Source organism: Cygnus atratus, chromosome 16 (genome assembly GCF_013377495.2).
Source record: "Cygnus atratus isolate AKBS03 ecotype Queensland, Australia chromosome 16, CAtr_DNAZoo_HiC_assembly, whole genome shotgun sequence".
NCBI classification, from domain to species: Eukaryota; Metazoa; Chordata; class Aves; order Anseriformes; family Anatidae; genus Cygnus; species Cygnus atratus.
This window is the reverse complement of record NC_066377.1, coordinates 3,613,666-3,638,325: the sequence shown is the minus strand read 5'-3', so window position 1 is coordinate 3,638,325 and position 24,660 is coordinate 3,613,666. Positions and strand designations below refer to the sequence as shown.

Genomic DNA, 24,660 nt, shown 5'->3' with positions numbered 1-24,660 from the left:
ACACAGGTTGTAAACAACAAACTCGTTCCTTGATTTAGTTAAAAAAAAAATACGAAAAACAATGCTTTTCACGTTTTTATCACAGCTTTTCATCTATAGTGAGGTGTTATTTCAGTGGTGGGTGGAGTTCTGGTTAAAGGCAAGGGGACTGCGTGATCTCATCCCCAAAAGGTCAGCAACCAGTGACAGGTCAGACCCTACAAAAGCCCAGTTGCACCCAGACTCCTAAGAGCAGCATTTGGCCATCAGTGTCTGCCCTGTGGCTGTTGAGGACGGGCAGCAGGTCTGCAGCACCAGACACTGCCGTGGCACTGCCAGCGGCTGAGGGCAAGGCAGGGCGATGGCTCTGCAGCTTCCTGTATAACCTGCCTGCTGCGAATGCACGGAGAGATCCTGCTGCCCTATCGCATGAAAGGTCAGCATGCTGTCGGGCAGCTCTTGGGAGCTCCTCAAATCCCTGCTCTGATGTCAAGGGGGAAGGTTTTAAGCTGACACCCTAGACTGGCACAGCAAAACACTATTAATTAAACTACAGATTTAAAAACAAACAGACAAAAACATGTTCTCCTCTTTCCTTGCCGTGACTCCTTTACAGCTCTGCTATCTGGATATTGCTGTAGGATAGAAAAAAAAAAAAGACTACTGAATTCCTGCGAGACCATTTCATCCATGTCTCCAGCCTCTTCAAAGGCATACTGCCGGCATCAGCATTTGCTAGGAGCGCTCTGCCAGCTGGCCGTGGCTCAGGCATCCACATTTAGTATGGTGCAAGAGGGTGATGATGCTCTTTTGTTGCTTCAGGGAAACTGTATCACAGATTATTTTTTAATGAGCAGTAAATTCTTGCCGGGAGACATAAGAGTACATCTGGCTCCCAGCCAGACTGCCGACGGGGAGGGAGATGGGGACGCTCTGCCCAGAGCTGGAGAAGGCTATCCAGAGTATCCTGGGCTGCAGGCACCTGCCACAGGCATCGCTCAGCCCTGGTGCCAGCAGCTCTGCTCCCGGAGTGATGCAGCACCCAGGGAAGTTGCTGTAACGCTCTTACCATGACACCTTGAATTTGAGGCTGACAAGAAACCCCAAATCCTGACGTTTGTTGTTCAGTCTGTTGTACAACTGTACTCCTGCTGGTTTCAGCACAGTTGCTGTGCATTGGCATGAACTAGGGGGGAGTAAGTCCTGAAGAGCCTAAATGTGTCCTGTGAGCCATGTCCGAACGTCTCATGGCACCAAAGTATAACCCAAACATGTGGATTGAGACTGCTGGGACACATCACCCTTCTCAGAGCCCTGCTCTCTGGCTGCAGACACTCAAACCCCAGGACAGAGAGATGTAACTCTGAGCACATTTTATGTTCATCCACACACACTTCTTTCAGAGAGGAAGTCTGAACCACAGCTGCTCCCCGGTTCATACTCTGTAGGTCTGCTTCTTAAGAGCTCACTGGTACAGAGGCCATATATCCAGACCGGGTTTCATCTCCAAACCAAGCAGGCAGACCCAGGCTCCTGCTGTTAGTGACAACGAATGAACTGGGGGAGACAAAACCGCACGGCCTCCGGGGAAGCGCTCCTTAGTGATGTTTGCTCGTTATAAAGCATACCTATCAGATGGATAGCCAGGTGAACCGTACACAGGAAAACTGATTCCTGCTCTAAGAGCCAGCTACATTCATGTATAACCCTTAGAGATGGATTATGGAAAAGAAAACCATTTCAAAGCCAGTAGCAGCAGCTCCTCCCCTCCCTCCCCTAGGATCCTCTCACAAGGGTGGCTACTCACGTGTGCAGCTGGGGTAGCCGTAGAAGCCCAGGGCGCACTGGTTGCAGGTGTGCCCTGCAAAATTCGCATGGCATCGGCACTGGCCAGCTGGGCTGCAGTTGTTGTCCACCGCACCTCGGGAATCACAGGAGCAGGCTGGAAGAGCAAGACTCTCAATAGTCTGAGGAAACATGAGCTGTGGCCAACCACTGCTGGTCTGAATTGTTGTTCAGTCCCACGGGAAGTAGCTATTTCCATTAAAAATGAATTAATTTCTTAATTCCCCAGAGAGAAGGGGAATACTTCCATCAGAAATTAATTTTCTTAATTCTCCGGAGAGACGGAATACTTTAATCTACAAATATAGCCGTACCAGGAAAATGCCCCTGAGAGTTTTTTACAGCCAATTCAATGTTCCTCAGCAGTTTAGTAGGTTAATGCACCAAAGAGAGGCAAAAAGGCAGGAGCTCGGACACCAGGTCACAGACGGGTTGGGATAAGGAAGTGTGACCGATAAAAAAAAGCTTTGTCCTCCAGGCTTTGGCACAATCCATGACCTCTGGAACAAGCCTGCCAAATTCATAGTGCAAATCACATGGGTTTTGATTTTGGGAAGCACCATCATCTGAGAAAAGGGGTGTTTTTTGGAAGGTGACGGGCCAGCAGGAACTGAATGTTAACGCTCATTAAAATGCCCCACATGAATAACCACAATTTGAGGCACGTTCACACAACATCCATGGCTGATGGATGCTGAGCAGGGAGCTGGGATGGCTTCTCTCCTCTGCGTTCAGCTACGCATCACCTCACTCTGCCATGAGGAAACCCCCAGATGCCTCTCAGCTGCCTCGCCGGCACGGAGCCAGCTTGGTCTTCCCCTGAGAGGTGTTTTGGGGAGACGAAGCACCCTGTCTTTTTCACGGCAGCACTCTGCCACGTGGACATCCCCAGCTCTCCACCACTGACGCTGTGCTCTTACCGTAGCAGTGGGGGTAGGAGTGGTACCCAGCGCTGCACTGCTCGCACCTCGGCCCGGCAAACTCAGGTCTGCAGAAACACCTCCCGGAGGAGTCGCAGCCTCCCGGCAGCGTCCCGACAGCGCTGCAGCCGCACACTGCAAGAGAGAGAAAAGGTCTGCTCTGCTCTGGGAGTACAGGGAAACACTTGTGGCTTTTTCTGAGGCTTTCAAATGGAAATGCGGGTCCTGCCCTAAGTGTTCAAACTGTTGATCTCTGCAAATTTTTGCACATTCTCCAAAATGCCCACAAAACCACTTCTAGTATTCCTTCAAAACACTACCAGAAGACTGACTTTGCTGTAACAACTACCCTACAGTTGGCAGAGGCAGACTGCTGCTGTCACCCTGACTGCCACTATGCAACCCTTGATTTGTGCCCACTTTTTGGCATCTCTTTTCCAGCAAAGTATCTGTAAGCAGGGCAGAGATTGTCTTCAGGCAGTTTTTGCCAGATCTGATGCACTCTGATGCATTTGCAGAGCACAGGCATGCACGCCCCCCCCAGGCCCCTGGAAGGACGGATACGCACGCTGGCACAGCGGGTAGTTGAAGTAGCCGGGAGCGCACTGATCGCATGAGTGCCCTTCAAATCCCGTTCGACACAGACACTGTCCTGTCTCGCTGTCACAGGTGCCATCGTACTGACCGGGGCCGGAGCACTGGCAGGCTGGAAAGCAACAAGGGCACTAGTAAATAAACAGCTCCTTAGCGTTCTCCCTTCCTAGGAAAGAAACCAAACTGCCTGTCCTTCTGGGGTGGAAATGCAGTCACGGCAGACACCACAGCGGACACGGCTGACAGTAAGCATGCCCAGCCCACAGCTCACATCCCTACGGAATTTCTCAAGAGCACCCCCAGGCTGGATGGACACTGGAGGGCTAGGGCTGGGTGGAAAATACTGGCAAAAGTCCTGGGAATTTGTCACTTGGAAGTAGGGCCGGAGAACCCCTCCTCCCCAGCACAAGCAGAGGATGGGGAGAGGCATGTTTCTGCCCAGGAGGGAGGCCAGCAGGGGGAGGCTCGAGGCCGCTAACCCGGAGTCACTCACGCTGGCAGCTGGGTCCATAGTGGCCTGGAGCGCACTGGTCGCAGTGTGTCCCCTGGAAATTGGGTTTGCACACGCACATCCCCACCCGAGGGTCCTTCCGACAGGCGTTGCCTTCCGTCCCACCGGCGTAGCAATCACAGTCTGCAGGGGGGAACACACAACAAGCAACAACACAGCGCTGTCAGCCGAACTCTATGCCCTGTAAGTCAGGGAAGGGGTTGCAGGGAGAGGTGACAGCTCATGGGTCTGCCCCCTAATAACCTTCTATCAGACGTAAATGTTTTAACCAAAGCCTGTTCAGCCGACCAGCACGGCTGGCTCAGGGGGTTGCAGGGTGATTTGGAAACATCGGCATCATGCAGCTGTGCAAGGTGCTGGCCTGCAACAGGGCAATGCACAGGGCAGGCAAACGCTGACTGCACAAGCCCAGGAGGCTGATTCGGTGCAGCACTGCCCAAGGGCTGCGCATGAATAACCAAAGACTTCAGCTACCCAGGGTGGGGTTTGGACTCTTTCTCTGGCCACTCTATGCTCAGCTGCATCCGAGCCCTTCTCGCTGTCAGGGCAGGCTGGTGCTCTGGGCCAGCAATGCTGAGGCCGTCAGCCAACCCTGCCTCCTGCAACAGCATGGGGGGACGGGCTGGGGAGGGAAGTGCAGAAATCATCCAAGAACCAGAGGAAGGGGGAGGCAGGGAAATGGGAAAGGAAGTGAGAAGTTCCAGCTCAGGAAAGAAAAACCTGCCTGGAAGATACAGAGTTTAAAATATCAGAAGGAAGGAAAAGGTTATCTCCAGCACGCTAGGGAGCATGAGACAAAGGAGGACTCGGTGGGAAAAGAAATAAAGACAAGGAATGAGATCAGCTGAGAGGGGTGATCATCAGAGAGGAGGGAGTTGGAGGGGAGCACGGCTGAGGGCATGGGTGAACACTGAAAACAACACAGGAAGCAACACAGAGCGAGCAGCCGCCTGTGGATGCTTCCCAGGAGTTTGTGCTACTTGTGGCTTTGCGCAGCCGGGGCTGTCACCGTGGACCCACTGTGCCTTCCACCACATGGAGAATGCAGAACATGCAGGTGTGGCACAACTACAGGTGTGTACCTAAACCCAGAGGGTGAGCTCTGGGAGAACCCAGCTGGAGTTCCACCTCAGCCACAGCCCCTCCAGGATCTTAGGGTGTTCCTTACAGAGAGACCAGAAGGGACATTCCCACTTGGCCTGGACCCACAGTTACTTTCTCCCTCAGCTGCCTCCTCTCTCAGAACCGCTGTGCGTCAGGGCTGTCCCTTACAACGTACAAGTCCAGTAAGCTGAAGACCTGATCTCACGTTAGGCGGCGAGGTATAACAGTAATAATAGCAGGGTGATTGCCAAAGCAGCAAGGAAAATTGCAGTGCTTACTTATGATCTGTCCCGCAGGGAGCACTTGTTCTCCAGTATCGTTGTAAGCGAAAGCTGGAACAGCTATTTGGAGAAAGAGACACCGCACAGGTCATCACACAGTCAAAGAAATCCTGTCAGAATAGCAATGGGTTGATGGTCCCAAAACTGAACGGGCTGAATAAAAATGTGAAACATGTAACCAAGTGCAGACATCCCACTATATAAAAAACAACTACAGCCATTTTAGACCCAGGCTCTGGAAAGATGTCTTTCTCTCTCCAACACAGAAAGTCAGAGGTCAGACTCTAGACAAAAGGGGAAGTTCCCACTGACTACAGGGAGCTGGGTTCAGCTCTGCTCTGCTCCAGCCTCCACCGAGGCTGAGCACAGCTCCATCCACACCAGTGGGAACTACTCCTGAGACTGGACTGCCAACATGGCACGGGGGAAAGACATCTAAAGAGCAGCCACAAACAGAGCTTTGACTGTTTCTGTGCCCACTCTGAGGTCCCAGACCTGGCCACCGCATGGCCTCACTCGCTGTACTTACGGTAGCAGTGGGGGAAGTCGAGGTATCCCTCGGCACAGGCATCGCAGTGCTCCCCGGTGTAATTGGGCTTGCAGTAACAGCGGCCGGTGAGGTCCTCACAGGTGCCATCGGTGAAGTCAGACTCGCAGTTACAGCCTGCAGAGAGGGACAAGCTGCAGTGGCCATCGCTGATCAAGACCCTTGCCAGCCACAAGCACAACAGGGGCATTGCTACAACACAGATTCTCTGTAAGAGCCCCCACCATCCGACAGGAATTCTCTCCAGAAATAAAAAAAGTGATTTTGAGAGGGTCTGGCTTAGAGGCACAGACGGCAGTGGTTTGTAGCTACTGGCTGAAAGGGCACAGAGACAGCAGCTAAGACTGGATTTCCGTGGGGGTACAGCAGAGGTGACAACACTGTTTTAGGTCACTCCAGCCTTGGACACACCACCACTTCTGATTACATGGATGCTGCAGACAGATACAGGCTGCATGTGCACACAGATTTCCATGGACAATGCCAGCTGCAGCAGGAACTGCCCTCATGGCCCCATCTCTCATGGTGCTGGACTCTCTACACCAGAAAAATCTTTCATGCCAATCCCCAAACCACCCTCCCCAGCGTCACCAAGTCCAGGACGATGTCTGTAGCCTGCAGAGGAAATCACACTCACGATAGCAAATGTATGGAGAGTCGATCGGGTGGTCAGGGGACCGGTAGTATCCTGGGATGCACCTCTCACAGTTAATGCCAGTGGTGTGATGCTGAAAGACAGTGGGTTACACGGACATCAGTTCCTCTACCTGCAGTAGAGGATTCATGCTCATCTGCCAGATTTGCTAACAGCTCAAGGGCCCAGAGGGAGCAACTCGGGAGTGTCAGCACATAGACCTAAATTTGCTCAAAATTCCATATGCTGATTTGAAAACAAAGCATTTCCTGCAAACTCTGCATCCTCCCATAACTCCAGTCTGAGCTTCAGGTTCATATCTGACCTCAAGCCCATTCTGTTTGCTTCAGATGGTAAAAATGTCTTGACCACTTTGGGCTAGGAGGATGGGAGTGACCTGCCTCTTCCCAGCAAGACTGCACAGCTAAAATGGTAATACCAGGGGACAGCGAGGGATCCAAGTGTGTTATTGTCGTTACTGGTGCATACTATGGCAAAGAGACCAGTTTTCCAGAGAGAGACCCTAATTAAGACAACAGAGGGAGTGTGAATGGGTTGGCAGAGCTGCCAGCAAGACCGAACTCCAGGTGTGACTGCAGAAATACACACACAAGGATCTGCAACAGCTTTTTCCACCAGAGCCATTCAGGCCTACCTGACAGTCAATGCAGACACCTCCCCCTTCATATCTGTCTTCGCGACTTTTGCTGGCTTTGTGGCGATCCACCTCGGGGTCGTAATAGCACTCATAGGCGTGGCCATTGCAGTTGCAAGCTGAAAATACAGAGAGATTTTAGCTAAGTCATCAGTCCTTGGAGGTCCTTCTGTCACCAGCTGGATCTCAAGATATTAACTCTTCCTTGTGGGTTTGATATCGAATGGGTTACATTTCCATGAGGAAAGTCGCTTGAATGCATCTGGGGGAACACCCAAGCTTCCAGAGATCTTCCAATTCGAAACCAAAGAAGAAACAGCTCTTTCACAAGGTCTAGTTTAAAAATGAAAAAAACAAAACAAAAAAAAAAAAAAAAAAACAAAAAAAAACGACAGCAGGCACAAAACCAGAAGAAAAATATGTGCAGGCGTGTAGAGACGAGAAAGAGAAATTACCCAACTTTGGGGCCTCAAGTAGCCTGGCTCAGAGGGCAACATTCTTGCTTCTTTTATCCCACCCAGGATGGAGGTGAGCTGTAAAGTTCAGCCCGCTGTCTCTATAAACCCACAAGAATAAGATCTAACTGTCCTTTGCTGCCCTGCACTTAAAAGAAATCGTGCGATGTAGCTGTGCTCTGTGCTCTGCATTCCCAGTGCTGCACAAATTCCAGTGTCGGCGTTTACCAAAGGTTTCTCCGGACAAATAAAGATGTCCTGTATGTAAACAGACCCAAACGCAATTCATCTTGGAGACAGAATTGAGCAACGCGACTTGCCTGTGTGAACCCTTGGATATGGAGGAGGAACCGGAGCGCGAGCAGAATCAAAGCCCCGTACAGACTTTGCGGGCCTCCCTGTGCGAGCCTCGACTAAACAAAATTAACCGTCGTGTAAACTGTCCTCTCAGCAGCGCTGCTGATCTACGCCTCACCCAGCACTACACACCACAAACCGCACTATTTCGGTGAAACACTTCGCTGCGCTGCAACGTCAAGGGGCCGGGGAAGCGTGGGCCAACCCGTGCTCTGCAAACAGCTGGGAAAAGGAAGGAAAAACCCGACTCCAACTTACGCTGGCATTCGTTTGCGCTGTCAGCAGTGGCAGGCTTCCACGGGAACTGGTTGAAGCCCGGGCAGCAGCGATCGCAGGACCCGCCGCAGGTGTTGTGCTGGCAGTCGCACTGCAGCCTGCGGGGGAGAGGAACGAGGGTCAGCTGAGCATGGCGCACCGACGGGGGCATGCGGGACGGGGACCTGCCGCAGAGCCCCGCTGTGCGTAGCTGTCACCAGTCAGATACACCAATGAGCAACGTTTTGGTAATCCAAGTATTCTGGATAAAAGGCTTCTAAGGCATTTTTCTTACTTCTGAGTTTGTTGTTTTTTTTTTTTCTGAGCCGCACACCAAACTTTGCTCTTCCAGTGCCACTGCCTGCCTTTCTTCTCCTCCTCCCCTATCGCTTCTCTTTTTTTTACAGGAAGACAAGGAATAGAAAAAAATCAGTGTGCCACTGCCTAGTCAGCTCTACAGACAATAAAATGTGAACTGGCTGGAGGGGGTAGAGGGGGTGGTGGGCTTCAGAAACCTGAGCTGAAGCAAATTCTTGAGAGGGAGCCGCGTGGTGCAGGGGTGTGGAGATGTCCCTGCACCCTGCAGGGCCGGTGTGGAAGGAATAAATGAGCCCAGAGTCAGAGAGGGATGGGGCCACGCGTGCCCCATCCGCTCCTCCAGGTGTACCTGTGCTTGCAGATAGGAAAGCTGGGAAAGGTGAATGAAGTCTTTCAGCAGACGCCAGCCCACGCTTCCTGTGCAATGCACCTCCTGCTTCCCCAGCCAGCGCAGGCACGGCTGTGCTGGGTAAACAGGCGGCTCCCGAGGCGCCGGGCAAGAAATCTCGACGGTTGACCGACGGATCTCATCCCTGCTCGACCACGGCACTGATTCATTAACAGCAGTGACATCATCTCCAAAACTTCCACTTAGCAGAAGGCGATCCCCATCCAAAACAAATGCTTTCTGTTGTATTAGACTTATGGATAATACAGCATGTTCCAGCTTTTATCTGTGCAATTACTCATTTCCCCTCAGGGCTGGCCTGCCACTCCCATCTCTCCCTCCTCCACTGCTTTTCCATTCAAAAGCAGTGTTTAAAAATAAATCTATTTTTTAAAAAACGTCAGGCACAAATGGAGTAGTGATTCTGGATGAAATACAGAGGTGCAGACACACTCTGATGGCTGCAGTGAGTTGGGAGTGTTGTGTTTTCCACCTACACGTATTTTTAAGATGTGGGACCTGCAAGCGGCTGTACAGTGAAGAGGTAGACAGAGGCAGCAGCATGTGACAAGAGAACTCATTTTAATGAAATATGGAATGACATGAAAGTCTGGGAGAAAGTTTGGGAGTTCACTTCAGCCGGAGAGGATGAGGCAGGTCCCACCTCTGCTCCCAGCTCCACGGGCAGCCCTCTCCTTGCAGATGCCATGAAATGCTCAGCTGCAGTTGGCTCTCTGCACACTCACGCCCTGTTGTTACCCACATTCTTGGACTGAGCCATGGCCAGGAGAGTCCAGGCAAGAAACCACGTCCCTTAGGGGCTGGCTGGAGTCTACGTGGCAGAAATGAGCCCTGAAACATCCACTGCAAACTTTGTTCTTCCCACGTTTTGGAGATCCAAGAGTGAGACCCAGAGAAAGGCAAACATTGGCCATGTCTCTGTAACAAAACCACCCACGGACCTCTCTCACCTGGCTGACCACTGCCCAATGCCTCCAAGGAAAATCTTCTGATGCTTTTTTTCCATGGCAGCAGCTGGAGACTAACCCCACAATATATACGTGTTGAAAAAGATGGTCACTGAGTCAGGGAACTTATAAACCTGCTGAACAGTATTAATGTCCCTGGCTGGAGCACATGGCTCCAGCCACGCATCCCAGCTCTTTAACATCTGAGATGTTTGAAAAGCATTGGTTCAGTTCCCAGAAGGCGAAAAGAAGGCCCTCAATGAGTAAGAAGCATGTTTCAGATGAAGAAGGAGCTATTTATTTACTTTGCTCTACAGAGTTAGCAGTGACCTCTCAGAGAGCTCATCTATCACGGCAGCTTTACTGCACCTTGTGTCGAGTCTATGCTGCTAATGAATTATGGACAAACGTTCACAAGCTACAATATTTACATGTTTCATTGATTGAATATATACAAGGAAGAAGAGGGAGCGGCTGCGTTCACATAGCACACGTATTTCCTGGCCATCCAGCCGTAAACATAAAACCACAACCTTCCCACTGGAACTGATGCTCAACAACAGCGTGTAAACAGTCTGCAGCGAGTGTCTGTGTCACAGCTGAGAGCGGCACACAAGTGCTGCGGTATCTGGATTGGGCCAGAACATCACACTAGGATCAGGAAAAAGTGCCCCTTTCTCTAACTGCTTCCAATTAAATGAGAGAGAGGGAGCCACCTGCGAAAGGGCTCACTGACTGCACAAAGGTGCCACCACACAGGGTGTTTTCCTTTCCAGAACTGGAAAGAGCAAGCTAGCATTCAGGATCCAGCAGGGGAAAACATTCCCGACTTCCTCCCACAGATCTGCTTTCTGACCAGCCAGGCCTCTGTCTTTAAATACCATCTTGCCGGTTATCTTCAGCATCAGGCACAGAATCAGCAGCTCCTCTCTCTGATTGTCTCTCCTCTTGCTCGTACATCTGTGACGGAGCAATGAAGGCACAGAAACAGGAGCTCTTATCAGGCAGAAGCAGGGCGCTCGCAGGGTCCTCCCGAGCCCACATCCACAGCAGCTGCATGTCAACACACGGCTCCTGCCTGGGCCCTCCGTTTGCAACATGCCGAGTCCTTGCTGATGCTTATCTCACTGCTCACAGGGTGTGCCAGGAGCAAGGTCTGTGTCTGATCCTGCTGGTGCTCACCTTTACCCAGGAGAACTTTACTTCCCAATGCTAAATTCAGCCCGTTTGACCGTAGAGCAAATAGAGATGGGTGTAAAAAGTGCAACAGACCCTTAAGGGGGCTGTATCTGCCTTCACAGCACAGGGCCTTGCACACACACACACTCACACCAGATGTGCTGCCAACATACCGCGTCTGGAAGTGCAGCCTCCGTAACTTGGCACTTCAGAAAAACTTTCCTAAGCTGGATAAACATCATCATCTATGGCCAGGAAGTCAGCTCACGAACATGCTCCATCATGCCCTAAAATCTCTGCCAACATTTCTAGCTCACCTCACTTCTATCAAAGTGCTCATCCTGCCTTTCTGGGCAACGGGAACAAAAAGCGGGCATGTGCTGAAGCGGGAAGTTAAAACGAGAGGCAGAGACCTCCCAGACAGGCTGAGACAGAACTGGGATTTTTAACAGGGCTGGGCCAAATCACATTCCTTGCCTCCCTCTGTTTGCATTTCCTTGCCCTTTCGCTGTGGCATGTCAGCGTCTGAGGAGGCAGGACGTGCGCAGCGAGACACACCGCGCCTCCCACTCGGGGTTGCACCGAGTTCTGGACGAATGACACAGTCCTGACAGCTGAGGCCGATGACACGAAGGGACGGCGTGTTCCAGGCCCCAGCTGCCTCTGCGATGCCTCCGGTTGTGCAGGGTTGGGGCAGGTATTGCTCTGCTGGCTGCGTGCTGTGTCGGGACGGGAGGGGTGGGACGACTGCCCGGCAGTGCCTGCCTCAGTGGGAAGGCTGCACACAGCTGCTGCTGAAGCCTTGGTGAAACAGCAGGCCTTCACCGATTACTTGTTTTCTCAACCAAAGTGCTGCCCCCGGTATCATATTTCCACTGACTTCTCTGGGCTTGCCAACAGGGTACAGTAACGCCATGAGAAGGTCTTCTATTTACCCAGCTTTTTTGCCCTGATGGATCCCAAAGGGCCTCACAGATGTTCTGTGCTGGCTGTGCAAAGCACCCAAGGAGGAGATGGCTTCTCCTCTAGGCAAGTGCGATCTGCTCTGGGTGAAACGCAACAGCTGCTTGCTAACAAGTGCTGCGGCTTTAGAAAACAGCTTGGGGCCTAGAGGGAAGATGCCAAATGCATTCAAATGTGAGCGGAGGAGATGAATTCCGGGAGGCAGAGCAAGTCATCAGCAGAAGTGGCATCGAACAACGATCCCAACGTATCTCTCCTCCCTCAGTTTTCCCTTCCTTCCTGGAAATCCCTGAGCCATCGATGTCAAGGCATTTCCATGTTAAAAAATCACTCTGCTCTGGTACACGGGTGCGCAGTGCATCCAGCAACACCAAAGTCTAAAATGAAAACAAGGAACCATGCACTCAAATATTTATGAACTTCCCTTTGTCAGGGAGTTAAGCACACTGACGCAGACTTGCTTTTCAATACATCTTTGTTTTAACGCTTAGCAGCTTTTAATCTTGGCTGGGACTCACTGGAATTTTATTTTAGAAGATCCAAAAGCTCTACATGATCCTTATGAGAAAGTAATATAAGCTTCCCTCGTCCAGCTGAATCTACCCATCCCCTTCATAAAGGCAACATTCAGGATGCAAACAGATGGCTAAGACGCAACACTTTCATGGTTTGAAGAAGCTCTTTGCCATTTCAAATTGCTGAGGCGGATGGGAAGAGTCCTATGAGCCAAAATATAACTGTTCTGCATGCTCTTGTTCTTTTGCAAAGAGTATTTGTTTAGCTACATACATAACTTATCTACGGTTCTATGAGTATAACCGAACAGCAGTCTCTACTTTCTTGGGAGGCCATCCACGTGTGAGAGCATTGCCCCAGTTCTTAAGAAGCCATGTGGGAAGCAAGAGTCTTCTAAGAACGGGTTCAGAACACAGCCCTGGGCTTTGATAAGACACCTCCTTGTTCAGCAATATCAGCTTTGCGCACCCACCTTCCCACTCCAGCACTCTGCCCCCATGGGGATGGCAAAGTTGTGTACAGGGAGCTGATCTGTCCAAAAGACAGATGGGCAAAACATCTTTCATTTTTGCTGCTTTGGCTGAACTAGTTTCTAGTTTGTTCCCAGGGCAGAGCCAAGAGCAACAACACCAGCATAATTACGAGCTCAGGACGGGACTCAACTCACGCTGCTGTATTTCATTTGTAGCACGACGATTTTTTAAGCACAACGATTAAAATGCTTTTACACAGAACTGGTACTTTGAAAAACATACCTGTAAGGGTCATTAGGGTCTTTGGCATCACAGACATCTGCATGGCCATGGCAGACACAGCGCCCTCCAATGCTGATATCTTTGATGCTGTAGTAATACTGGAGAGCACAAGAGAAACTGGGCATTAATATCTTAAGAATAAGCTTCACAACTCAGGATTCAGCAGGACTTTAACCAGTAAAATAACGCGTTGGAACATTTTCCTTCCACCAGCAAGCCTGACCTTATAGGCTGCAACATCTGCCTATGGTAAGACCTGCCACCGCTAACAGAGCCCATGAGCTACGAGCTGGGTGTCCCAGCACAGCCAGAAAGCTCTGTGGGACACCAGGAAGTGTTTCCCAGTTTCATGCTGTTGGTGCTAAGAACAGCTCTTCCCAACCAGTCCCTAGCTCTAAACACAGCAGTGGTGGCACCCGCTGCAGACACCTTCTGCTTGGGGAGCCCAAGTGCAGAGAGAGGAAATTCCCATGGGCAACATCCCGGGATGTCTCTTCCCTAGAGGTGGCACCCATACCCCTGGAATACCCCTCAAACACTTCCACCTCATGAGCAAGAAGTATCAAGGTCTGCCTTACCCTCCTGGTCACCGTAGGGTCCCTTAATGCTTTGCCCATCAGGTGGCCAAGCAGAGTGTTTGTCTGCAGGAAGCGCAGTCTGATGTTGGTGGCTTTTGTGAAATTCCGCAGGAGAGGAGAGTAGGAGAAGTTCATGGCTCCCGGGCGCCCGTTTACGAGAGAGACAACAATCTGAGAACACGAGGAAGGAAAACACATCAGCATCATCCTCTGATATGGGAGGAAAATAATCTCTCCCTCAGCAGAACCCAAGCTTTATCCTTTTTCAGGACAACTGAATCAGTTCCCTGCTGGTCTTATTTGTCTTAACGCTGAGCAGTGTAAGTGGCATCCACAAGCCAAGCGGGAACCATTTGATATGAGCACTTTCAGTCACTGAGAAAACAAACTAGAAATCTGTTGCCTTTTTGCACAATTAAACAACTGCCAAAAAAAACCAGCCCTGAACGTCTATTCTCTAAGCAAAGTTTTAGCATGAAACATAGCACGGCTCTGTCCTTCGTGCCCAGTCACTGTTCATACCAAGGCTGCAGCATCCCTTGGAGGATGAGCAATTCTAAAGTCTCCTGTCCAATGCACACACCTGCCCTGCTCTGCCTACTTCATCTTGTTACCTGCCCTTATAGAGGAGTTCAGATTTTAACTTAAGCACTACCCAATATGCAAGTTTTTATTATCAGGCTCTTTCTATTTTCTCTTCTTCTTTGCTGTCCTCCTCAAAAGCCTCCTGCTGACTTCCATTTCTCTGTAAAGAGAAACATTCATGGGTTATGCACACTTTGCTGCCACTCCTCTGGGTAGCTGGGCTGTGGGCAGGAGCAGGGGAAGGGCTGAGGAGCTCCTAGGACTCACGCCCTGAGCACAACTGCAACCAGAGGCAGTCAGGTCCCTCCGGACTGCTGCACCCCATGGCTATTTTTCCATGTAAATCGAGGCACAAAAGGAAACAGGCAACAGGAACACTGCTTCATCAGCCTGGAGGCACAGCCACAACCCAAATGTCCTCTGTGTTCTACCAGGGTTTGTACGCTGGGAGGACAGAGGACTTTCTTCATCCATACAAGGAAGAATTGCCCAACGTCTCCTACGAGACTCCTCCATCTATTTCAGTGGCCGGTCACCTCACCAGCATTTTTTACAGCCACAGAAACCCTGGGAGCCCCAGGGGATGGACATGTGCAACGGCTCACCTCCCCATTTTCTAAAGGCACGATCCGGGAATATTCAGTAGTGCAGATAGCGTGGTCGTCCTTGGTGATACGATCCACGGTGTGCAGTCCAAACTTCTCAATGCAGTCCCTCTTGGAAGCTGTACCAACCAGAGATGAAAGCAGTAAGGGGAAAGGAACAATTCGAAGTGCTGTACTGATTTCTCCGCGCTGGCCAACAGGAGAGAAGGGTCTATGCTCTTCGTTAAGCACTTACTGGGTAAAGATTGCTTTGCATCAACTCTCTTGTTGCTAACACACTTGTGCTCCACTGCTGAGAAGGCAGGGAGTCGCTGTGAGAGTAACAGGCACCATCGGAAATTCCTCCAAATCACCTCAGTGCAGTGAATTAACTCACAGATGGAAGGTAGGAAACAGACATTGCACCGACTGTGACCACCTACAAGAAACTTGCCCTGCAATTTTGGCATTAAGCTCACAGTTTGAGTGCTAACCCTAGTCTAAATTTGTTGTCTTCATTTGCTGATGGGGAATTTGCTACACTGCTTCCGCTGAACTGAAGGGCTGTTTGCTGCCAGAGCTCTGCACCTGATGCAGGAGCTCACTGCACCATGCCCACTACGTCTACAAAACAGAAATGCTGAAGCTGATGGGAACCGCCCCCTGGGGACAGCACCCGAGGGCTCCTGCCACTACGTGGCAACGCAAGGCTGGCTAAAGCCAGGGGACAGGCACCACTGGGCAGTCTGCTGGCCCTGCAACCTGCTCTGGGGACCCTGGTGGGCTCCCAGGAGCTGGACGTGATGCTGCATGCCACGAGGCTGCATGACACGAGTGTGCGTGCAGCTGCAGGGACGCCTTGGCTTTCCCACACAGCCATTCCTGCAAGCCCCGCACCTTGCAGAGCCCGCAAACCCACTGCGACTGTGCTAGGGCAGTGAAGGACCCGATTCTGCAGGGTGGGGAGCCCCATGGGGCTGCTCCCCCAGGGAAGAGCCTGGGTGCTGCTCCTTCCCACCCCCATTTCACCCGTGCCAGGAGCGCTCAGCACCGCCTGCCGAAGCGCACGTCGCTGCAGCGCTCGGACGCCGTCTCCGCGGGGAGGAGAGGGAATACGAGGCAGCCAACACGACCTGCCAGCGCTGCTCAGCTCACGTGGGGAGCTGATGAGAATCATCAGTCTAAGCCATGGGAGTAACCCTCCCAAATCTGCTGCAACGTGCCTCCAGCGGGCATGCCCCCTGCCTCACGTGCTGCACTGCTGGGTGAAGGCAGGCAGGAGGTGCGGGACCGGTGAGCACAGGCGGCTTCAGCCTGCCCTTCGCCTCGTGGCCACCTACACCTGGTCTCCAGCAACAACGTGGTCCTGCTCCGTTAAACGCTGCTGTGGAAATGGCAGGAGCTGAGCTGCGCCCCCAGGAAGACGGCGTGGAAATATTTTAGCTCTGGTGTCTCGCTCCCGAGCTCTGCTTCACCAGGTGCTTCTGTAAAGGCAGCTTATCCTGAAGCCTCAGGCGAGGAACCTGTCACTGCTGGCGTGAGGTGATTGATCTCCAGAGCACTGCCATGGCTGAGCACGGAGACAGGATGCTCAGCAAGAGCAGCTCCTCAGGAAAAACAAAAATCTTTTCCAGCTAGCTCAAATCTCCATGGCTGCGTGAGGCAGAAGCCGGGCACTCTGGCTCTGTCACCAGCTGTACTGATGCCCTTGGGCAGGACTTTCCGTCTCCGAGCTAAGACAGTTTTACTTAACCCATGTTGTACGGAAAGAGCAGCCTGGGGAAGGCCAGCCCTGGGTGGAGATGAGGACAGCCTGGCTCTGTGCTTTGTCTGCCCTCCCCTCCATGGTGGCACTGCCCAGCAAAGCGCAATGAAAGGGGCTGGCCCTGCCCGGCAGGCTGAGCTGGGGCAGGCAAGGCTCCGCAGCCCGCACGGCCAGCTGGGACCGGGCATCTTTCACGTCCCGTCCCCATTTGAAACGCTGCGTGGGGAACCCTTCATGGGGATAAACACCACCACGAATCTCATCCGGCTGCTCCCACTTCTTTGGTGGCCAAGGAACGCGCGGTGCCTCCCCGCCACGAAGCACGGAGGATCCGCATTGCCATGCTCCCTCCGGCCCCGCTCCCCCAGACCCCAGCAGCTGCCCTAACAGATGCTTTCCACAACGTCATTTCTGCCCTCCTCCTGCAGAGCTGAGCCCAAAAGCACTTCAGCGCCCTGCCCGGGACAGCCTGGGGAAGCGAACGCCTCCCACCAGGGACGGTATCACCCCCGGCAAGGCTGGCCGGCGTCTCTGGAGAGCGCTTACAGCCCTGCCAGCTGCTTTTAACCACCCTAGCGAACCGCACAGTGTTTTTGTTAGACCACCTACAGAATTCCCCAAGCCAAAAATAAACCTCTGCAAAGGACTTGTCGTGCTAGGGCACCCGGCACGTTTCGGACCAGCAACCTCTTTATTTCCACGGGAATTTTCCACTGGGCTGTGTCGTTACATCTCACTTCTTCTCAAGGGGGGTTGGCGTGGACAGGGCTTGACATTGCAGGAGGGAAGAGAGCTCCAGATGTTGCAGCGTTGCCACTACAAGCAGGAACAAGTATGTAGGGCAAGAGCTCTGCCCCAGACCATACAATAACAGAACTGTAATGGGCCCCAAGAGAGGCACTACAGCTGGAAGGGAAATTCTCCTTACAGAAGAAAAAAAAACAAAACAAGCAACTTGACAGCAGCGACTCCCCCCTAGCACACAGCAGAGGGGAAAATCTGAGTGCTGGAGAGGAGCTGCCATACTAAGGCAACGCAGCACACAAAACGCCTGCAGCTCTTTCCTGCACAAGAAAAGGCCAGCAGAGCTGAAGCACGGGCTGACAGGTAACTCAGAAATATGAGCCCTGAGGGGCAGCCCAGGGCAAGGCCTCTGAGTGCTCCGAGGTCCCTCCATGACAGGTTTTAAGCTCTGGCCGTAGATCTTAACTCTCATCTTCTCCCAGTTACTGCTGCTGCTGCTTCTGGGCGGGGGACGGTGGTTAACACGTTCCTCAGATCTGGCTACCCCGTAGACCCCATGGGACAAATTGCCAGAGAACCAGCTGCTCCTAAAGAGGTCAGGTTTTAATCAGGGAACTGGGAAGGAGGGAATTCAAACGCACAGACGGGATTTCTGGAGCCTCCTTCTCCAAGTGCCTCCTCTGATCCCATCCGGCCAGCAGCAGGACAGCGGCTCCCCACCCTGCCCAGGCTGCATCCCGTCTCCGGTAACCAGTAAGGGGAAGGGGGCTGCTTTCTGCCCCCAGACTTTTGGGTTCCTGCAGCCACCTGGAAGTGAGCTGCGGGTTTGTTTCTGGAGAGCTGAAATATGCTCCTCTGGGCGCGGTAAAGGGCAGACAGACAGAGAGAGAAGATGGTAACAAATCTGAGGTTCCATACCTAGACCAGCAACGCCCAACCACTGACACTGGTGCCAGCTTTGGCATCCACAGAGATCTGGGTGAGCACCAGTGGCAATACCTTAAAAAATACATTTAGCCCCACAGAGCAAAACAGTTCTCCTGCCCTGAGGAGCACCACAACCTCAGCCAGCCGCTACGATCTGAAACTCAACTCTTGCAGCCTTAGTGGGCAGGAGACATGTACCACATCGCGGCAGTGACACAGAAACAGCTCCAAACTAGCCCAGTGCTTGCACAAAGAGCAAGCCCAAAGAGCCCTTCTTCCTTTCGGCCTCACTACCTGGCCCTATGCTGCAGCTCTCTCCTAACGCTGCCATACTTACAGGCAAAATACTGCCAGGGCTCGTAGGTAAGGCCAAAGTCAGTAGATCGCTCCAGCACCCACAGGTCAGGACGAGGAGAATTTGCAAATTTGATCAGGACATACGCCACGTGGAAGAGCTGAAAGAGAGGAACACAGAGTTAGTCGGCTGCTCAAAGCTTCGAGAGAACCAGGGGGAGCTTGGGGGCTCCCAGCTGAATAAAGGAGCTGCCGCTCTGCAGAGCCTGCTGCTCACAGGCAGCTCGTGGAGCAAAATCCTCCGTATCTAAAAGGATGGTGATACGATGAGGCTGCTGGGGAGAGACAGATTACGGAGCTCAGCTCCCACGAGTCCGAATGCAAACAAAACTCAGACTTTGTGGCTACAGGCCCCACTCGGGAGGCTGTGCTGGGCGGCTCCTCAGACTTAGCCTCGACCAAGCCGGTGGCACCAGAAACCTGTGCCCACGTCCTGCCCAGGGAACTCGTGCTGGCCTGACCCCACCAACAAGCTCTGCAAGGTGATCACAAAAAGCTGCTAAGTGCTACAAAGCCTCAGGCTGCTCTTGGGGTACCAAGTGCCACCCCGAACTGTTAACATCTGCCCGGAGCCTGGAACACCCCGTGCGCACCTTGCACGTAATACCACAAAATTAAAGTATTATTTTTTTAAGGCTCTACACTTGACAGCTCTGCTGCGCCCACGCAACCTACATTTTGAAGTTGGTTGCAAAAAAAGCCCCGTAATTGCTCCTCTCCCCCAGGCGCCACAGGTACAGGAGAGCAGGAGACCCACTTGGCTCCAGCACAGCTCCACCGCCGGGCTGCTCCCATCCGTCTGGACACTGACGCGTGTGCATGCACCCTTGCCAAGAATAAAATAAATGTACTCTTTAAAGAGCTAAAATGTCAGTGCTAGAGAAAAACAAAAGCCCCAGCAGAACTTCCCTTCCCCGGCTGGCACGGGCTTGCTCCAAGAATCCCCGCTCCATCATCCTGTCACAAAGTGATATTTAAAGGCAAATAAAGTTCTCTTATCAGAGAAAATTCCTAACATCAAAACCAACCCAACAGGGAGTTCAGTGCTCAAAAAGCAGAGATTTATGGCTCAGTAGTCCCTCCTCATACAAAGCTGGTACTGTATGAGCATACATCCCCCAAGGATTACCCGGGACACGTCTGCAGGGAAGGAGAAGGATGGCTGCGTGCCTGCCTCAGCGCAGGGGCACCAGAAAGCCGCCTGCACCTCGGCCCTGCCCCAGCCGCACACGTCGCGGAGTCAGAGGGCGAGTATTAATCGCAACAGGCCTCCGGAATAGCCCTGCCGGTAACTAGGCTTTTTGAGGGGAAGGGAGGAGGCAGGGAAGAGGCATTTGAAGCTACCAAGTCACCCGTGAAGCACGCGCCTTGCTACAGCCACGCAGACGAGCGGGTCTGAGCGCTGTCAGGGCACGGAGCGAGAGGACGGCGCAGCCCTGCAGGCTGGCCCCGGCTCTGTCTCAACATCAGCAGGCAAAAGCTTCCTCAGGCTCCTACCAGACACTGCTCTGACACCAGGACAGCCTCTGCTCCACTCCCCAGGGGTTGCTGTGGTCCCAGCGCAGGCTGCCGGCACCCACCCTCGCACCCGGCTGTGGGTGAGGGGTGCCCGAGAGGGATGCTCGGGGACTGAACTCGGTCCAGCTGGGAAAGCCGCGGGTCCTGGAGCACGGCGGGGGTGTCGCAGGTCGGAGGCTGTTCTCCGGCTGCAAAGGGGCAGGAGCGTGGGATTTGTGAGGACTGGTGCAATCCAGAGCAAAGAAATCAAAACCCGGCGCAGCTCCCGGCTGCCAAAAGCCTTGTGAGCCCAAGCACGGGGAACAAGACATTTCAAGCTGCTGGAACCTGAAGGAAACCAGACCTAAACGCTGCCTCGTATTCCCCTCTGCTGCCTGCATGTTATCAAGGCACAGGAGACTAAGCTTTTTGGAAGGAGCGGCATTTTCTGCCCCCTTACCCTCCCAGCAGAGCTGTTATTTGTTAGTGAAAGAGGCTTCAGCTCGGGATTTTTTTTTCCTGCTTTCTCTGCAGGCCCCGTTCCCACAGGTTCACATCCGCCTCTTGGCACGGGAGCGGGGCTGAGCACCAGCCGGTGCAGTTACATCTTCCCTCCACTAGAAATCCTCCTCCAGATTTATTCTCCAGGGAACAAACCACTGCTCCTGCTGGAAGCTGGCATAGCCTTCAACTGGACAACATCCACTGCGGCTCCAGTGTACCTGCAGGTGTCCTGGCCTCAGGCACTGGGAGAGCTGGGAGGCACTGGGAACCGCCCGTGGCTCAGAGCAGGCAGTGCGAAAGGGCTAACCCGCCTTTACAAAGCCAAACACAAAACAAAGCGCTGACAAAACAAGGCAGTATTGCAAAAGCAAGCAGAACAGCATCCTGTTGTCCTGCAGGGCTGGGGTTACGTGTCCGAACTGCTCTCGTCCTAAGTCCATCAGGTCCCCGGGGTCTGCCTGACGAGCTACCAGACCTCTGCGCCTGCAGCAGACACCTGACGCGCGCGCTCTGTGCCTCTGAAAATAGTCTCGACGTTCTCTGTACCTTACTTTCCCCCACAAACTGGTGGTTACACTCAACGCGAAGGGGCAATCTTTTCATATTTGTAGCATCTACCTCGAACAGAGGTCTGAAACCTCCGAAGAATCACATCAGCAGCGCCTAGTGGAAGGCTGACTGCCAAGTAAGACAGACCAACCCCAGTGTCAGGAACGTTTTTTCTCAGCCGCTGAATGTGATGACTGATTTTGCAGCACCCAGCCTGAAGTGACAGAAACCACCCGATAGTCAAAGAAGCCACAGTGTAAAATTCCTTCGGTTGCCTTTAATGCACCGTAATGAAAACCACCAGACAGGTCTGAAACACACGCTTGGCGCTTCCCTCAGCCCAGAGGAAATATCCCTTTCACAGAAGCACTGCGGAGTTTTACTCGCAGCACTTCTAAATTGCTGGGAGATCCACGAAGGCAAGATGCTTTCCAACAGGACGCTTTTTTTTGGCACTTCCAAAGAGCAGCATTCGTGTTTCTGTTCTCGCACTTAGGGGGAAATGCTTTCAATGAACAGCAGCAACCCCAAACACGAAATTAGAAACATGAGGCACAGCCCTATCCTCTCCATTTGTCTTCTTGCAAGGACAGCCAGCTCCGAGTTTAGAGTCGGTAAATTCCACAGGGTTTCTGTGGGGTCCTTCTTGCTTTCCAGTTCGATGCTGGAAAGAAATGTCCCTAACTGAACATCCCCGAGTCCGAACTCCTCGCATCCCTCTGGCTCTCAGAAGTCCTCTGAGTCACAATGCAGCTGCACCAGTGCCTGGTGAAAGTCGTTTTCTGCACAAACACTGAAACTCGACTCGAAGCCAAGCCTGGGGCTCGGTGCTTTGTAACGGGAAACCAAGAGCCAAAAAAAGGCCTCGTGCTGCCGGCTGCACGCTCTGGCACAAGCGGCCCTGGGAGCAGGAGTGGCAGGGTCGGGGAGCAGGGCGGCTCATGGCCCAGAGGAGCCCTCTGTAGCTGCAAGGAGACGTCGCTGGTGTCAGCACGCTGTAAGTGGCTGCAGATGCGGGTCTGTGCACGTCCACACGCCCACAGCCACGCTGGGCACTGAGCAACGCACCGGGGAGCAGCCGGGCTCAATATCCACGACCAGGACCAGCACGCTAACTTATCTTTCACTGCAGCATTTTGCAGGAAAGAGCCAGAACCTCTGCGTCCTCGCTGGTTCAGCCACAGCTCAGCCAAAGCCCAGCTCAGGTACTCCTACCCAGCCCCTGCTCCCAAAGCCAAACACCATTCCCTGCTCCACGCCCTAAACCGGCGTGAGCACTACTGCGCGATGCTAGGCTGAACCTCCTTCCAGCTGGGACTGCAATTTTGGGACACAAAGCAGGCAGCCAACATCTCACACCCTCTTCTTTCCAGTTCTTACGGGCTAGGCCCATCTCTAGTCGGAGCGCAGAAAATATGCAGGAGTCTGGGACAGCAGTGAACCTCCCCCTGGAACGGGACCCGCATCCTGGTATTCAGAGGGATTTCTTGTCAAATCTGCTGAGTCCCCTGCCTCCCCACCCAACACCCTTATCTCGCAAAATATGACAGCCTGCCGGAAAAAATAAAGGCAGATTGCTTGCTTCAAGTGCACGCGCTGAGAAAACTCACAAAGCTACAAAGATGGAGCAGTAACTCCAAAAATAGAGCTGGCAAAAAAGCCAGACTTTTCATTCCATGTTTAGTTCCAGCACAGTTCTGCCCCACCAATATTGCAAGAGCAATGGTTGTTTTTTTTTCCAGAGCCTTTATTTAGCTCCTATTATCAGGCAGATGAATAAAAACCTCTGTGCTCCCAGACTCTTAGGCAATTTCTTTTCCCTTCTCCATAGGGGAGGGAGGTGCAAACCAGCTCTGATGCACACACTTGCCTCCAGGCAAGCAGATCTCAGGCTCTCACCGTCTCTGAAAAACCACCAGGTACAACTCAACCCCCTTCATTTCACACAGTGAATCTTCAGCCAGGACACTCTGACAGGGGTATTTTATAGTGACGTCTCCCTGCCGGCAGTGGTTTTGGAGCCAGTTTCCCCAGGGACCATCACTCGCAGCTGCCCCAGCGCCTGGAAGGACGGAGCCAGTCCCGGAGCCAGCAGGGGAAGATGGAGGTGAGGGCAGTTCCTCCATCTCCCCCCCGCTCTTCCCTCTGCCTATCTGGGCACTGGGCAACTTTGTCGAGCACCAAAATGCCATGGAAATGTAATTCTGATTACCGCCCGTTGCGACAGTGCTAAGACTTTGAAGGATAAAACCGAGGACCTGGGAGGCAAGAGAAACTCCGCTGCTTTTGGGGCAGCGCATCCTCTGCCCGTCCGTCCTCCTGCAGGAGCAGCACACGACGGCGAGCTCTCCCAGCTCCTCGTTCCCTCTCTCAAGGCACCGATCGCAGTTTTCCAGCCCTGGGGGACACACGTGAAAAACAGACAGCAAACTGGAACCAGCCACATCGCAGCCACATCCCGAGTTTCTTTGGTGAGGTCTCACTTACACTCCTCCAAGGTGCCGCAAAGCCACACAGCAACATCTAATAGGCAAACTACATCTTCCTTGTATTTTTTTTTTACAACGATCTGTTGTAACGCCAGCCGCTACGTGCTGACAAACAGCCAGAGGCCCTTTTTTGGTTCTCAGACAAAAGGCACGAGCAGGCTGTGCTGGCTGGGGACTCGGCGCAGCTCTGCGCCCAGCCCCGCAGCGCGCGGCAGCAGTTCACGCAGCGAACGACGCTCTCCTTTTCCGCAGGACAGATTTATTACCTTTGGCACCGGCTTTTGAAAATAGCACCAGGCAGAACCAAAACAATCCGTCTCTTCCTAACCGCCGCTAAATCCCCCCGCGGAGAACGCCTGTGGATAGCGTTACCAGCGCGGCCGCGATGCCGCCGGAGGTTTCCTGGAAGTATCGGATGCGGCGGGCGAGCAGGTGCAGCCCGGCGGCAATAAATCCCTCTCTGCAGGGCACACGAGGCTTGATTCCTCCCAAGCCCACCCAGCCCCAGCGCAGAGCAGCCCAGGGGGAGCACATCTCGCCTCTGGCCGCAGCCCCGCAGTCCCTGCAGACAAGGATGTGGAAGGTGAGGAAGCCCCAGAAAGCCAGAGAGCTTCTGACTTGCCCTTGAATTTCTCCAGGTCGACAACCCGCCCCTTTTAGATCTTCTGCCTGTAATCATTTATTGTCATTGAAGCGATGGATTTACTCATTAACTGCCTGGCTGACTCGTGCTGAGCTTCAGCTGTCCTGGAGCAGCTTTATTTCCTCCTAGCCCAGCCTTCAGAACCCTTCATTAAAATATCTCAGTATTTAGCTGCTGGGAGGTACGTGCCCACGTTTAATCACACGAGAACAATTTC

At 52.9% G+C, this 24,660-nt stretch overlaps 1 protein-coding gene across 1 annotated transcript in view; it reads right to left on the bottom strand.

Moving 5' to 3' along the window:
- The window catches only part of LAMA5 (laminin subunit alpha 5), a 90,933-nt gene that overhangs the window by 33,692 nt on the left and 32,581 nt on the right, over positions 1-24,660 (bottom strand). The window contains exons 3-15 of the mRNA XM_050714080.1: positions 18,745-18,862; positions 14,993-15,111; positions 13,803-13,973; positions 13,225-13,322; positions 8,141-8,256; positions 7,071-7,189; positions 6,419-6,509; positions 5,764-5,898; positions 5,232-5,294; positions 3,832-3,972; positions 3,313-3,450; positions 2,745-2,879; positions 1,787-1,921 (exon numbers count right to left, since the gene is read on the bottom strand). Of these exons, the coding sequence (XP_050570037.1) occupies positions 1,787-1,921; positions 2,745-2,879; positions 3,313-3,450; positions 3,832-3,972; positions 5,232-5,294; positions 5,764-5,898; positions 6,419-6,509; positions 7,071-7,189; positions 8,141-8,256; positions 13,225-13,322; positions 13,803-13,973; positions 14,993-15,111; positions 18,745-18,862 (1,579 nt within the window). The remainder of the gene's footprint in view (positions 1-1,786; positions 1,922-2,744; positions 2,880-3,312; positions 3,451-3,831; positions 3,973-5,231; positions 5,295-5,763; positions 5,899-6,418; positions 6,510-7,070; positions 7,190-8,140; positions 8,257-13,224; positions 13,323-13,802; positions 13,974-14,992; positions 15,112-18,744; positions 18,863-24,660) is intronic.